This window comes from Zophobas morio, unplaced genomic scaffold, assembly GCF_036711695.1.
Source record: "Zophobas morio isolate AGI-343-1 ecotype UQ-CSIRO unplaced genomic scaffold, CSIRO_AGI_Zmor_V1 ptg000016l, whole genome shotgun sequence".
Taxonomy (NCBI): Eukaryota; Metazoa; Arthropoda; class Insecta; order Coleoptera; family Tenebrionidae; genus Zophobas; species Zophobas morio.
Window position 1 is genome coordinate 5,665,937 of NW_026972121.1, and position 16,812 is coordinate 5,682,748.

At 33.6% G+C, this 16,812-nt stretch overlaps 1 protein-coding gene across 1 annotated transcript; it reads left to right on the forward strand.

The window, feature by feature from the left end:
• Positions 1–511: 511 nt before the first annotated feature.
• Positions 512–2,117, forward strand: LOC135129397 (fatty acyl-CoA reductase wat-like). Its single transcript, XM_064056546.1, has 5 exons — positions 512–751; positions 800–1,292; positions 1,345–1,581; positions 1,633–1,810; positions 1,859–2,117. The coding sequence occupies exons 1-5, from the start codon at positions 512–514 to the stop codon at positions 2,115–2,117; spliced, it is 1,407 nt and encodes a 468-aa protein (XP_063912616.1).
• Positions 2,118–16,812: the final 14,695 nt, after the last annotated feature.

The window sequence follows — 16,812 nt, forward strand, 5'->3', positions numbered from 1 at the left end:
TTGTCTGTATAAAAAAATTACAAACAAACGAATCCCTACTCTGATCTAATCTAATCTGACGTAACATTTCCGAAAAACGTCACAGTTTTACAAGGCTCTGATCTGTTTAATGCTGGTTAATTCTGAATGGATTGATTGGGCACTTTCCTTGTATTTTCTATATAAACAAGGCTATTGACGCATAAAAACAAGAATCAGTTAATTAAAAACCTGAATAATTACGCAATGTCGTTCTAAATATGCTGTTTCTGAAAATTTTGTCGTACTTTTTTATCTTCAATTCGACGAGATTTAAAGACAACAAAAATCTTGTGTGGTAACCGAAAAATGGTCCTGCGAGCCGGACATACACTATTAATCAACAACAAAAACGCAACTCATCAATTCAAAATCAACCAACCTCAAGCACAATTTAATTATGGTAATAAAGTCGAATTGCACATTAACCCGGTTTCAATTGTCGTCTTACTTACTGGTTTGCCATGATTTTTCTGTTAAAAACAACGTAAAAATGATGCGTTTCCATCTAAAGAGAGCACAGTGTGTGTCGACCATGTCAAACGACAGTCAAATCGTCAATTTTTTCAAAAACCAAACAATTTTCTTAACTGGGGGAACCGGTCTTATTGGTAAACTTCTTGTGGAAAAACTGCTACGAACAAGTTTTGACGTGAAAAAGATTTATATTTTGGTGCGTGCCAAACATGGAAAAAACTGTCAGCAACGTTTCGATCACTTCTTCAATAATTCAGTAAGTAACAAGTGGTCGTTTTTAACAGTTCCAAAATTATTACTTCAGTGTTTCGAGAAGATTAACCAGGAGAATAAGAGCAAGGTCTCGTTTATTAGTGGAGATTGCAGCAAACCTGATTTAGGACTAAAGTCTGAAGACGTCGATATTTTAAAAACAGAAACGACGTGTGTTATTCACGCTGCTGCCAACGTCAACTTTCGACAGACGATAAAGGAAGCCAGTTATAATGTCAATTCCACCAAAGAAATGATAAAGTTGGCTAAAGAGATGAACAACTTGAAAGTTTTTGTCTACGTGTCTACAGCTTATTCGAATTGCGTCAATAACCACATTCGCGAAGAAATTTATGAACCACCTATAAAAGCAGAAGCATTTCTGCATTTAGTTAATTCTTGTAACGAAGACGATTTGGAAAACATTTTTTTTAGTTACCTGAACAAATGGCCAAATAATTACGTTTTCTCAAAGTGTTTATCAGAAGATTTGATTAAGAACTCACTGCTGGAAACACCAATAGCAGTTGTTCGTCCATCATCTGGTAAATTCACCACACACTTACTAGACTCAAGAAACGAGCATTTGCATTTCAGTTACGAATACTATGAACGAACCGGTTCCAGGGTGGATTGACAATTATCACGGTTTTATTGGTTTGACAGCCGGAAGTTACGTGGGTGTTTTGCGGAATGCTTATGCAAAAAAAGAAAAGAAGCTGCATTTAGTCCCAGCTGATTTTGTTTGTAACTGTATTTTGGCGGCAGCTTGGGACACCGCAAACTCGAAAACTGTCAAAGTGTTCAACTGTGTTGGTAAAGGGATATCTTACGGTTGGGTGACAAGTTTATTGTTTTCAAATCCATACAAATTGTTTCTTTTAGGAGAACTAGCACGTGCAGTGAATACCCTTTGCTGGAAATACCCAACCATGAAATGTATGTGGAACCCAGAAACTTCACTAGTTCAAAATAAATTTTGGTACAACGTAAAAGCTTTTTGGATGTTGATGTTAGCACATTGTATTGATTTTGTATTTTTCTGTTTTAAAAAGCCAGCGAGGTAATTTTTGTTAAATCAGAGTCTTGAACATTGCTTAATGTTTTCCAGGGCTGCAAATTTGATGAAACGCATAACCGAACAAGTGAATGTGTCGTCATATTTTACCTCTCGGGAATGGAACTTTGACGAGGACAGATTTATGAATTTGTGGAAGAAAATGGGGGATGAAGATAAGAAGATTTTTCCTTTTCATGTTAGCACAATAGACTGGGATAAATATTTGTGCAGTTGTGTTTTAGGTATCAGAGTCTATTTGTTCAAAGATCCGATTGCTACACTTCCAAAAGCGAAAACAAGTTTAAAATAATGTTTGTTCTTCATTGTACAATTGTCGCTTTGTTCTACTATCTTCTGTATGTAGTGTTTAAATTTTTGACAAGAAACATGTATGTATTATAAATAGTGTATAACAATTTGAGCCAGAGATGTCTATCTGGTAGAAAATATAACTGAAAGTCTAGAGACAACATTAATTTTACTTCCCGAGCGTAAGCAAAGGAAGTATTGTAATCGAGTCCGTCGGCCGACTCTCTACTTTTACGTTTTCTCGATCTTTCATGACCCCTAGAAGACGAAGAAATAGGTCTCCCATTTCCGTCTGTCTGTCCGTCTGTCCGTCTGTCCGTCTGTTCGTCTGTCCGTCCGTCTGTCCGTCTGTCCGTCCGTCTGTCCGTCCGTCTGTCCGTCTGTCCGTCTGTTGTCCCGGATTTTTATTAGACAGATAATCTCCGAAAGTACTCGACCGATTGTTGTGAAATTTTGTACTTATATTAAGAATATCATGTAGATGGTAAAACGCTAACCAAAATTTGTCTAATCATCCCCACCACTAATGCGATGACGTCACTTCAAAATTGTACATAGTAAATGGGTTTTCAATTGTATAAAATAACATAGTCCTACACATATAGTTTACAACTCTGAATCGACTTTTCACCCGAAACGTCCAGATTTTTGGAAAAAAAATCAAAATTATAAAACATTTTGAAATTTAATTTTTAATCTGCTAACCAGAATGCTTTGAAATGTTGCAGATGTTTTAAGGCTATAAAGAGCATCATAAATCTTTAGTCAAAAAATATTTGCTTATCCCCTCCAAAAACTTGATGACGTCAGCTCAAAAGTTTGTGGAATAAATCATATCTAAAATGTACAAAATATGATGAGTCTGTACTTGTGATCTATCACTCCATTCATATTTTTTGGATTTGCATATACAGGGTGACTCAAAAAAATTAATGAATGCGTAAATATATTTTATTGATTTAATCAGGAACTACAAAACCGAATGCTCTGAAATCTTGCACATGTTTTAAGGTCATAAAAAGCATAATAAATGTTTAGTCAAAATATATTTGCTTATCCCCTCCAAAAACTTGATGACGTCAGCTCGAAAGTTTGCCGAATAAATCATATCTAAAATGTACAAAATATGATGAGGCTGTACTTGTCATTTATCACTCCATTCATATTTTTTGGATTTGCATATACAGAGTGACTCAAAAAAATTAATGAATGCGTAAATATATTTTATTGATTTAATCAGGAACTACAAAACGGAATGCTCTGACATCTTGCAGATGTTTTAAGGTTATAAATAGCATAATAAATGTTTAGTCAAAATATATTTGCTTATCCCCTCCAAAAACTTGATGACGTCAGCTCGAAAATTTGCCGAATAAATCATATCTAAAATGTACAAAATATGATCAGTCTGTACTTGTGATCTATCACTCCATTCATATTTTTTGGATTTGCATATACAGGGTGATTCAAGAAAATAAATGAAAGCGTAAATTTATTTTACTGATTTACTCAGGAACTACAAAACCGAATGCTTCGAAATCTTGAAGATATTTTAAAATTATCATAAGCATGGTAAATTTTTGATCAAAACGCATTTGGTCGTCCCCCCTAAAAAATTTATGATGTCACCACAAAATTTTGCTGAAAAAATCCTATCTAAAATGTACAAAATATGGTGAGTCTCTTCTTGTGATTTATCATTCCATTCAAATTTTTTCGATTTGCATATACAGGGTGACTCAAAAAAATTAATGAATGCGTAAATTTATTTTATTGATTTAATCAGGAACTACAAAACCGAATGCTTTGAAATCTTGCAGATGTTTTAAGGTTATAAAGAGCATAATAAATTTTTAGTCAAAATATATTTGGTTATCTTCTACAAAAAACTGATGACGTCAGCTCAAAAGTTTGCCGAATAAATCGTATCTAAAATGTACAAAATATGATGAGTCTGTACTTGTGATTTATCATTCCAATCATATTTTTGGATTTGCATATGCAGGGTGACTCAAAAAAATTAATGAAGGCGTGAATTTATTTTATCGATTTAATCAGAAATTAGAAAACCGAATGCTTTGAAATCTTGGGAATATTTTAAACTTATTATAAGCATGGTAAACTTTTGTTCAAAATGTATTTGTTCATCCCTCCTAAAAAAATTGATGACGTCACCCTTAAATTTTGCTGAATAAATCCTATCTAAAATGCAAAAAATATGATGAGTTTGTACTTGTGATTTATCATTCCATTCATATTTTTTAGATTTTCTTAAGAGGTGGTTCAAAAAAAATTAATGAAGTCAATTTATTTTATTGATTAAATTAAAGGCAACACTTATTATTAGTATTACACCCCAACCAACCCAATTTGGTAGACACAAAATTTGTTAAAGGAAAAACTCGGTTGAAACATAAGGGTAGCACGCTTATTTACATCGACTTTAACATTACAGACCTGCATTTGTTCACTTAGTTCCGCGAATGTGAAATAGACATGTTTATAATCAACCAATTCTGAATTTCACCGTCAAGAATTAAAATAAAACCCAATGTTTTATATAATAAGCGGAAGTCGAAGCAATAAAACCGATGGTCGTTTTGTTTACAGTTTCTCTGTTTGGCTCTCACGTATGCTGTTACGCTTGTCATCTTAAATTAAGAATGTTTATACATAAACGATTTTCAGTTGCCGTATACGTGAGTAAATTGTTTCGTTATTTTATTGATTATAAAAAATCAATATTCAAAACGACCCAATTCATTTTCCCGAAAATTTGGGAATACAATAATTTTATTCTTAGTATTACACTACATCTATCCCAACTGATATCCGTGTCCTTGCAAAAATGTTGATGACGTCATCGCAATTTTAAATTCCCACTACAAAAATGTAATGAGAAAAAAACACAATAGCCATGCAGTCGTCAAGTTTCCGACAGCGAGGGAAGTACTGTCTAAACTCTTTAGACCAATTTTTTATATCTACAGAAGATCATTGTTACACTAATTATAACGTTACTGCTCTCCCACTCAGATTTATAGTAATGGATTTTTCTAATCATTTAACAGCCTTAACTGGATGGAAAATGACCACTCTCAGATTAGCAGCTGCAAGATTTGTGACGTTTTTTGAAAGTGTTTTTTTTTTCTCAATCAATCCCTATATATTTTTTTTGCTTGATTAAATCGGTTAAAGTGGATTGATTAATTAAGATTATCCAAATTTTCTGAAATAAGATACTCTCGTACTAGTGGTTAATGAATCCACCTTGGTTGTGTTAATGATTATTATATTGTCCTAAATCTCGCAATTATTTCTTTTTCTTCCGCGCTTTCTCTGTCTAGGTACTTTGGTATTGTTTCTGTTAGTATCTTTCTATAGTCTGCAATGTACCTAGATTTACTTACACTCGCTCTTCTCTCTTGTTTATCTATGTCTCGGTCACGCATACACAACTCTTCTCTCATACTCACCCCCATTTCTCTCTTTCTGTCTATTAACATCCATGCGTATCCTAGTCTTTCATAATATCCTTGTCTATCCTTGTGATGTTCTTTCCCTGCTTCCTTTTTTTTTCCTTCCAGCATTCATACAATATTCTACATTCCTCTCTTTCTTTCAACCTTACATCATACTTTACAGCTCTTTTCCCAGTGCATTCTCTTAATTTCTCTCGTTTACATTCTTTTCTTACTATATAGCCTGACGTCTCTTTCCGTAGCCCTAACCTCCACCTCAAATATTTTTGTTGTACTGCTTCCACCTCTGCATATTCCTTCCATCCCCATATCTCCACTTAATACACTCCTAACTAAACTATCAAACATTTTCATCCTTCTTCTTACGTCATGTCCAAATATTCTCTCATTTATACTCCACACCACTCCCATTATCTGCATTACTTTAACCCTTCTTTCTCTTATGTGTGCCTTTATCGTGTTAGTTGTTGTAAACTTAAATCCTAAATATTTAAACTCCTTTACTGTGTCTATGATTCGATCTTCCCAACGCCACACTTTTTCCGCCCCCTTTCTCCCTTTTTTTCTAAACACGATCATTTTTGTTTTTTCTACATTTACCTCCAGTTTCTTTCTTTCAAAGTATCTTTGCAGATTTTTTTTCATCTCATTCATTCCACATTCATCCTTCGTCAATATTACCAAATCATCTGCAAATGCCAAACACCATACCTTTTCTCTCCCCACCACAATTCCTACCGCTTGTACTCCTCTAAATATTTCCTCGATATCGCTTATGTAACAGGCAAACAGACTGGGACTTAATGGGCATTCCTGTCTCAATCCTTTCGTCGTCCAAAACATTTCACTTTCTATTCCTCCCACTCTCACACTAGTCACTGTCTCTCTATAAATCTCTCTTGCTGCTGCAATTAACTTTTCATTCAGTCCTCTTCTCCCCATGCATTCCCACTAACACTCTCTGTCCATCGTATCAAACGCGGCTTTTAGGTCTACAAACAGTCCATTTACCCGACCTCCTTCCTTTAGCAACTCTTTTTCTGTTAGATGATGCAGGATATATACATTGCGTACAGTTTATATGCCGTATTTAGGAGAGTTATTCCCCGATAATTCTCTACTTTTTCTTTACAACCCTTTTTATGAATTAGGCATATTTGCCCTACTCTCCATTCCCTGGGAAAAGCTTTACCCGTCCACACATCATTCATTAACTCGCTCAATCTTTCAATCATCCCATCCATCCCAAATATCCACACTTCGTTTACCAACCCATCCCTCCTCGGTGCTTTTCCTCTTTTTAGTCTTCCTACTTGTTTTCCTACTTCCTCTACTCGAATCTCAGCCTCCCTTTCTCTACCACCAATCCCGGTTTTACTATCTTGCACCACAATTCTCTCTTCCTTTCCATTCAACAGTTCCATAAAATGTTTCTTCCACTGTGTTATGGGTATGTCTTCACTAATCGTGATTTTGTTCTTCCGTTCTTTATTTATATACTGCCATGCCTCTTGCTCAGTTCTTATGGCTTTAATCTTTTCTTCTTCTTCTTGCTGTATCTCTTCTTTCTTTTCTTTGCATCGTTTCCTATAATTATTTTTTGCTTGCCAGTACTCTTCTTTTATACCTTTCCCCTTTTTCCATCTTCGTAAACATTTCCTTGCTTCTGTTTTTAAATCTCTGTTTCTCTTTTCTAAATTTCTCGTTACAATTTCTTTTCTTATGGCTGCTTTTTCAACTTCTCTTTTTAATTCTTCCATTTTCTTTTCAGTTCCTTTTTCTTTAAATTCCACTTCCAACATTTTTTTTATAATGCTCAATTCCTTTTTCATTCCATATCCATATCTTCTTCTCTTTTCCTACTTCATTCCTTAAGCATCCGCTCCCTCTACTTATGCCCCTCACTTTTACTTCTAGTGGCATGTGATCGGAGTCCACCCTTTCTCCTATTTTGAATGTTTCTACGTCTTCTTCTGCTAATCCGTTTACTATTACGTAGTCTATTTCCGATTTTTTACCTATCCAGGTAAATTCCCCCTCCTCGTCCCCTTCCTTCACCCCATTCAAGACTTCCCAACCTCTTTCTTCACATAATTTCCATGGCAATTTTCCGTCTTTGTTTTCTACTTTATCTTTCGATTTTCGTGTGTTCCCCATCTTCTTCCCTGCTTTTGTTCCCTATTCTGGCATTAAAGTCCCCTCCTAACAGTAGAAATTCTTCTTCGGACTCTTCGATTTTTTCCTGTATTTCTTGTTTCGTGTTTCTCATTCCTTTACTATATATTGTGCAGATTCTCCATCTTTTTTTATTTACAGTCAGTTTTCTTTCAACCATGCCTTCTATTTCTATCGCCCCCTCTTCTAGTTCTTTTATATCTTTCTTCACTCCTGTTATGATTCCACCTTTTGCTCTACCCTTGCGTTTTTCTTTTTTTGCCCCTTGCAATTTACACTGAAATTCCTTTCGCACACGTCTTTCAGTTTGTTCCAGTCTCTCTCTAGTATCCATGTTTCTGTTAGTCCCACAAAATCAAACTTTTTCACGTAGTCCCAAAATAAATTATCTTTCTTTTTCAGACCCGCAATATTCCAAAAGAGTAATTTTAAACCACGTTTATCTTCCCCATTCTTCTTTCCCATTCCCCTATTATGTACAAAATCTACATTCTTAAACCTAAAGTCTTTATTTGCCCTATCATGACTACCCCTCCCCTTTGTGTTTCTTTCTTCGTTTAGTGCTGACTTGATTTGCGAAATTTTTCTTCCAATTTTTCTTTATTGTCATTTCATGTATACATTTTGTTGCAGCTTCTTATATCCCACCCTTGTTGTGTATCCTTTATTTCTTCTCTCTTTAGCTACCTCCCTAATTCCTTTTTGAATTTTTTGCTCTTGTACTGTCCGATCATTATCAATATATATTCTCTTTCCTCTCAGTTTATTTTTATTCTTCATCACCTCTTGTTTTTCCTCCCAAAGTGTCTTAACCAGTATTTTCTTGCTTTCCTCTTTCCCTATAATTATTGTTTCCAACACTTTTACTTCTACCTCAATTTCTTTTTTCAAAAATTCCTCTACTTCTTTACATCTGCTTTTTCCCATATTTCCAAACCCGTAATTATGAAATTGTTTCTTCTTCCTTGCCTCTCTTTTTTTTCCAACTTCTTCTCTAAATTATTGATTCTTTCTTCGAAGCTTCTCTCATTTTCTTTCCATTCTTCTCTTTCTCTTGCCAGTATTCCATTTATTGTCTGTAAGTCTATTTTCTTCTCGCAGTTGTTTCATTTCTTCCATTAGTTGCTTCATCATTTCCATCAACGGCTCTTGTCCTTGCTTTATTTGTTTTCTTTCTTCCATTTTCAATGTTTTTGCTGGCTCGCTTCTCTCACTATCAGCTCTCTCTCGCCAGGCTGCAAAAACATCACTCTCAATCGTTTTCTGATTCGACATAACCTTGCTGTTTTTCTTGTCTCACCAGTTGTACTCGCGTTTTTTTTTTTTTTAAGAAATATTCTCTTGTGCTGCTTTTACTATCACGCAATCACACTTGTTACCCCTGAAAATCACTGTTTACTATGACTTTAACTTCAGCTGTTGCTAACAATGTGCACTCGCTCGCTGCTCAACCAAGAATCTTATGGTTTTTTGGAATAAAATAGGGTCGTCGAACCTCCGAATTTTGGAAATACAATAGTGTTATTGTTGGCATTACATTGTGCGTGTTCAAACTGATAAACGAGATTTAACTAAAATATTGATGATTTCATCGAAACATTTTGCTATGGAAAACTCCCTTGAAACATACGCATCGCATACTTCTTTACCTTTACTTTAACACTAGACACACATCTGTATTTTAATTTATAGAAGTTCCCGTAAAAAAAACAAATTAACAAAATCAAATTTTATAATTTTTCGAAGAAGTTGAATACGTTCTAGGGTGCTTTAGGAGGGAAGGAGGATCCAGTTTAAATAAACTTAGACCAATTTTTACTTCCCGAGCGTAAGCTAATAAGGAAGTATAGTAATAGGGTCCATCGGACGAATGGTCACTTTTATATTTTCTCGACGTTTTGTGACCCCTTCCCATTTCCGTGTGTCTGTCTGTCTGTCTGTCTGTCTAGTGTCTGTATCCATTTTTATTAGACACGTAATCTTCGAAACTGCTGCACCGATTGTTGTCAAATTTTGTACGTATATTAGAAATGTCATGTAGAAGGTTAAATGCTAATCAAAATTTTGCTAATCATCCCTACAAAGAAAATGAAACCTTCTCGAGAGCCCTAACTGTCTTTTTTTTAAAGAAGGTGAAAGTTGTTTTTTTTAATAATGTGCAACCTTGTCGGAGTTCTCAAATCTATTTTTACTTCCCGAGCGTAAGCAAAGAAAGTATTGTAATCGAGTCCGTCGGCCGACTCTCTACTTTTACGTTTTCTCGATCTTTCATGACCCCTAGAAGACGAAGAAATAGGTCTCCCATTTCCGTCTGTCTGTCCGTCTGTCCGTCTGTCCGTCTGTCCGTTCGTCTGTCCGTCCGTCTGTCCGTCCGTCTGTCCGTCTGCCGTCCCGGATTTTTATTAGACAGATAATCTCCGAAAGTACTCGACCGATTGTTGTGAAATTTTGTACTTATATTAAGAATATCATGTAGATGGTAAAACGCTAACCAAAATTTGTATAATCATCCGCACCACTAATGCGATGACGTCACTTCAAAATTGTACATAGTAAATGGGTTTTCAATTGTATAAAATAACATAGTCCTACACATGTAGTTTACAACTCTGAATCGACTTTTCACCCGAAACGTCCAGATTTTTGGAAAAAAAATCAAAATTATAAAACAACATTTTGAAATTTAATTTTTAATCTGCTAACCAGAATGCTTTGAAATGTTGCAGATGTTTTAAGGCTATAAAGAGCATAATAAATTTTTAGTCAAAAAATATTTGCTTATCCCCTCCAAAAACTTGATGACGTCAGCTCAAAAGTTTGTGGAATAAATCATATCTAAAATGTACAAAATATGATGAGTCTGTACTTGTGATCTATCACTCCATTCATATTTTTTGGATTTGCATATACAGGGTGACTCAAAAAACAGAAACTACAAAACCGAATGCTTTGAAATCTTGCAGATGTTTTAAGGTTATAAAGAGCATAATAAATGTTTAGTCAAAATATATTTGCTTATCCCCTCCAAAAAATTGATGACGTCAGCTCGAAAGTTTGCCGAATAAATCCTATCCAAACTGTTAAAATATGATGAGTCTGTACTTGTAATTTATCACTCCATTCATATTTTTTGGATTTGCATATACAGGGTGACTCAAAAAAATTAATTAATGCGTAAATATATTTTATTGATTTAATCAGGAACTACAAAACCGAATGCTCTGAAATCTTGCAGATGTTTTAAGGTCATAAAGAGCATAATAAATGTTTAGTCAAAATATATTTGCTTATCCCCTCCAAAAACTTGATGACGTCAGCTCGAAAGTTTGCCGAATAAATCATATCTAAAATGTACAAAATATGATGAGTCTGTACTTGTCATTTATCACTCCATTCATATTTTTTGGATTTGCATATACAGAGTGACTCAAAAAAATTAATGAATGCGTAAATATATTTTATTGATTTAATCAGGAACTACAAAACGGAATGCTCTGACATCTTGCAGATGTTTTAAGGTTATAAAGAGCATAATAAATGTTTCGTCAAAGTATATTTGCTTATCCCCTCCAAAAACTTGATGACGTCAGCTCGAAAATTTGCCGAATAAATCATATCTAAAATGTACAAAATATGATCAGTCGGTACTTGTGATCTATCACTCCATTCATATTTTTTGGATTTGCATATACAGGGTGATTCAAGAAAATAAATGAAAGCGTAAATTTATTTTACTGATTTACTCAGGAACTACAAAACCGAATGCTTCGAAATCTTGAAGATATTTTAAAATTATCATAAGCATGGTAAATTTTTGATCAAAATGTATTTGGTCGTCCCCCTAAAAAAATTATGACGTCACCCTTAAATTTTGCTGAATAAATCCTATCTAAAATGCAAAAAATATGATGAGTTTGTACTTGTGATTTATCATTCCATTCATATTTTTTAGATTTTCTTAATAGGTAGTTCAAAAAAATTAATGAAGTCAATTTATTTTATTGATTAAATTAAAGGCAACACTTATTATTAGTATTACACCCCAACCAACCCAATTTGGTAGACACAAAATTTGTTAAAGGAAAAACTCGGTTGAAACATAAGGGTAGCACGCTTATTTACATCGACTTTAACATTACAGACCTGCATTTGTTTTATGCGCTCACTTGGTTCCGCGAATGTGAAATAGACATGTTTATAATCATTCAAGTGTGAATTTCACCGTCAAGAATTAAAATAATACCCAATGTTTTATATAATAAGCGGAAGTCGAAGCAATAAAACCGATGGTCGTTTTGTTTACAGTTTCTCTGTTTGACTCTCACGTATGCTGTTACGCCTGTCATCTTAAATTAAGAATGTTTATACATACACGATTTTCAGTTGCCTCTGATACGTATACGTGAGTAAATTGTTTCGTTATTTTATTGATTATTACAAATCAATATTCAAAACGACCCAATTCATTTTCCCGAAAATTTGGGAATACAATAATTTTATTCTTAGTATTACACTACATCTATCCCAACTGATATACGTGTCCTTGCAAAAATGTTGATGACGTCATCACAATTTTTTTTTAAATTCCCACTACAAAAATGTAATGAGAAAAAAAAAAACACAATAGGCATGCAGTCGTCAAGTTTACGACAGCGAGGGAAGTACTGTCTAAACTCTTTAGACCAATTTTTTTTAAGGGGTTCCCAACTGTCTTTCATAAGAGAAGATGAAACCTTCTCGAGAGTTCCAACTGTAAATAATGTGAAATCTTTTCAAGGGCCCATCTGTCTTTTTTAAAAGAAAAAATAACTGAGAAAAACAGAAAATTGGATTTTAATATATTTTTAAATTCCACAACGAGCTCTACTAGAATTAAAAACGTATTGGCTTAACGAGATTTTTCCGCAGATTACCAATCTAACGTCATTTTTGCTACAGGACTTTCAGCAGCCGAAAAAATACGAATATTTTCTGAACATTGACCAATAAAATGTTGGAAAAGCTTTATTTAAATGTCAAAAAGGACTATTTTATACAGAATTTTTTGTAGATTACGAATCTGAACTATTTAAACAGTTATATTCAAGTCAAAAAAGACTAGTTTATAAAAAATTTTTCTTAAATGATCAAGTCGCTATGGCTCTAAAAATGGCCGAAAAATGTGGGAAAATAATGTGCAAAAATAAAGAAAAAATATTCGAACTGATTCTATTCGAAGAGAAGGGGGTAATAATAATAATACTAATAGCCATTTTTTTATAAGTTACAAATCTAAAGCAACTTTTTCTGAATTGTAGCAAATAACCGAGAAAAACAACAACTTGAATTCCAAAAAAATGTCAAAAAAGCGCAGTTCTATTTAAATGGAAAAATACGCTGGCTTATCTAGAATTCTCCACAAACTACAAATCTGAGTTAATTTTCCCATGAGGCTTTAAGCACAGAAGAAAATCAGGACTATTTTCTGAAAATTTTCCAAAAAAAATGCTGGAAGGAATTTTAATCAAATCGTAAATAATCAATATGAAGCCATTTTCGCTATGGCTTTTAAAGGGACAAAAAAAATGGGAAAATAATTTGCCAAAATTAAAAAAAAAAATTGAAACTACCTCTATTTGAATGGTAAGCGGTGCTGACTAATAACCAGTTCTTTACAGGTATTTTTTTTAAGTTTACAAATCCGAAGCCACTTTTGCCGATTTGTCACAAATAACCGCGAAAAACAGAAACTTGGATTCCAAAAAATTTTTCAATAAAATTATCTACTTTAATAGAAAAATACTTACCTTGGCTTATCAAGATTCCTCCGCAGATTACGAATCTGAAGTAATTTTTGCTATAGTGCTTTAAGCAGCCGAGAAAATTGTTATTATATTTTCTCAACATTTGTGAAAAAAATGTTGGAAGGGGCTTTATCCAAATTTTTTGTAAATTACGAATCTGAACTATTTAAACTGGTTATATTCAAGTTGGAAAAACACTAGTTTATAGAAATGTTTTCGTAAATGATCAAGCCTGAAGCCATATTCGCTATAATTATTAAAATAGTCGAAAAAAGTGGGAAAATAATTTGCAAACATTTTCAAAAAAAAATTTAGAACTCATTTTATTCGAATAGGAGAAGGTGAAGCCAATTTTTATGGATTACATTTGTTTTTTCTTTGAAGATTAAACTAACTTTCGTTGATTTGTCACAAATAACCGAGAAAAACAGAAATTTCAAAAAATTGCTATTGCGAATTCTATTTGAATGGAAAAATACACTTCTTTATCACGAATTCTCCACAAAATAGGAATCTGAGTTAATTTTCCTGTAGGGCTTTAAACAGACAAGAAAATCAGGATTACTTTCTGAAAATTTTCCAAAAAAAATTATACTCAAAGGGATTTTAATCAAATGACAAAACGGACAACTTTGGACAGAATTTTTTGTAGATACGAATCTGGGGGGCGGGTGGGCGGGGCTAGTACTTGTTAATATAAAACTGATTTTAATCTTGTAAAAACTTGTGAAATTTAAAGGTGTTAAATTTCAACTTTCTATAGTAACGAGTTAAATTCCCAAATCTACCCCAAATGTGCAAAATTTGATGAGTTTTTACTTGTGATTTATCTTTGTATTCATATTTTTTAGTTTTGCTTAAAGAGGTGAGTCAAAAAAATTATTGCTCAAGTTAAGAACGAGTCACTCCATTTTCTCGAAAATGTGAAGAATACGCACGTCTTTATACAATAATGACAAAATAAGAATTATAATATTCAGAACATTTTGTTCGATTGTGGTTTAATTAATGATTTTAGTCCTGTGTTTTGAGAAGACAGACTCATTCAAATCGAAACTATTTTCTACGTGACATTCTTTCGATGTTTAAACATAAATAAACACTTGAACGTCAGTTTGCTGTTAGCTAGTATTGAAGAACAAGGGTTGTTAGAGACGGATCATTTTAAGTTTAACATGGTGAGTCATCAAAATCTGACAACGGACTGTCAGTCAGTAGCGTAACATGCACACTTCAGAAGGGGGTGGTTTTTAAATTTATTTTTTTAAATCGCAAACAATAACACGCGGAAACATAAACTTTATTAGTAGACTGGTCAACACGCTATTAGGCACGAATCTAAACAGGTACAGGTAGAAAAGTTCATTATGACACAGAAACCAAGACGGACGCCTCTGAGGGTGCGCCCATTCGAAAATGCTGGATATGTTACATTGTATTTCAGGAGCGAGGAGATAATACTAGAAAAGTACCTTACAGACAAGGACGTGTATGACGTGTTAGCACTCAAAGTATATTATATATAAATTTACGTCAAGCGACAACATCTTGAATTATAGTTCAATTAAATAGTGTAATTGACTTTCATAAATGTTTATACAATGTATAAGTATTTAGTTATACATTGTATAAACAGCAGTTTATACAATGTATAATGCTCTGTAAAACTGCTTACCAAAAGGTTTCATTATTGTAGGGTCATGCTTGAATTTATTTTACTTGAAAGTGCCGCAAATAAGTCCAGTTTCCGTTTATCTGTCGTCTATCGTCTGTCTGGAGCATGAAAGAAGGAATGTACTAAAAATATATTCATTCCACCATGGTGTGGAGTTTTATTAGACAGATAATTTCCGAAACTACTGCACCGATTGACGTCAAATTTTGTACGAATTTTAGGGGTATCGTGTAGATGGTAAAACGCTAAAAAAAATTATGTAACAATTTGATGATCACTAACAATTTCATGATATCCGCTCATTACTTTGCTTAATTAAAATTCATAAATCTACCTTGAATTTGTTTATTATTATTATATTTTTTATTGTTTAACTCTAGTCAAGGTATAACGCGTCAACTTGACTGACGAGAGGTCGTAAACTATCCGGGGTCTTCATTCCCATATCGCACCCTATTTTTCTAAAATTTTGGAAACACAGTGCTGTTATTATTATACTTGTTTACCCTTTTACGACACATATATCTTTATTTTAATTCATAGAGGTTTTCGTAAAAAAATCAAACTTTATATTTTTTTGAAAAAGTTCAAATGTCTGACTTCATTGCTTTTGTACGCTATCGCTCGCTCGTTAGATACTGTGCTCACACATAAAGTTCTATATAACGGGCTTGCATCGTAAATAACTATTACAGGCTACCGCCACTTAAGTGATATTTTCATGTTGAATACATTGCTTGATACATTGATGTTTACAAATGAGGAACAAATAAAATAATTACAAAGTAAAAAGTCTTCACAAGCCAATTAAGGCATTAATTAATGGCACAAAGTTGAATTGCTCCCTGCATGCAAATGTGTTATGGACTAGTTAGCCAGTTGGTTTATTTACGGACAGTAAACCATTATTTTCGCTGTAAACCAATCATATAAAGCTTCTTTTGAAAAAATCATGTTAAACAACAGTCAAATAGTCAGATTTTTCAAAAACCAAACAATTTTTTTAACCGGAGGAACCGGTCTTATCGGTAAACTTCTTGTAGAAAAACTACTACGAACAAGTTTTGACTTGAACAAGATTTATATTTTGATGCGTACCAAACATGGTAAAAGTCCGCAGCAACGTTTTGACGACTTCTTCGATAGTCCAGTTAGTACAATATTTTCGTTTTCAGTTGTTCCAAAATTATGATTTTAGTGTTTCGAGAAAATTAACGAGAACTTCAAGAGTAAAGTTTCGTTTATTAGTGGCGACTGCCTGAAACCTGGTCTAGGAGTAAAGTCTGAGGATGTCGACATTTTGAAAAAAGAAACGACGTGCATTTTTCACATTGCCGCTAATCTCAATTTTCGACAGACGATAAAAGAAGCGAGTTATAATGTCAGTTCCACCAAAGAAATGATAACGTTGGCTAAAGAGATGGAAAATTTGAAAGTAAAATCAGTTTTCTAACAACAACCGTAAATAAATAGAAAATTCCAGATTTTTACATACGTGTCTACAGCCTACTCAAATTGCTTGAACAGCCACATTCGCGAAGAAATTTATCCACCACCTATTAAAGCACAAGCATTTCTGGA

Bases quoted from the DNA above. Each gene is read 5' to 3' on its own strand.
- LOC135129397 (XM_064056546.1), top strand. From the start codon at position 512: ATGATGCGTTTCCATCTAAAGAGAGCACAGTGTGTGTCGACCATGTCA. The intron at 1,293-1,344 runs GTAAATTCACCA...TTTGCATTTCAG, and splicing joins AGTTGTTCGTCCATCATCTG to TTACGAATACTATGAACGAA. The intron at 1,811-1,858 runs GTAATTTTTGTT...AATGTTTTCCAG, and splicing joins TGTTTTAAAAAGCCAGCGAG to GGCTGCAAATTTGATGAAAC.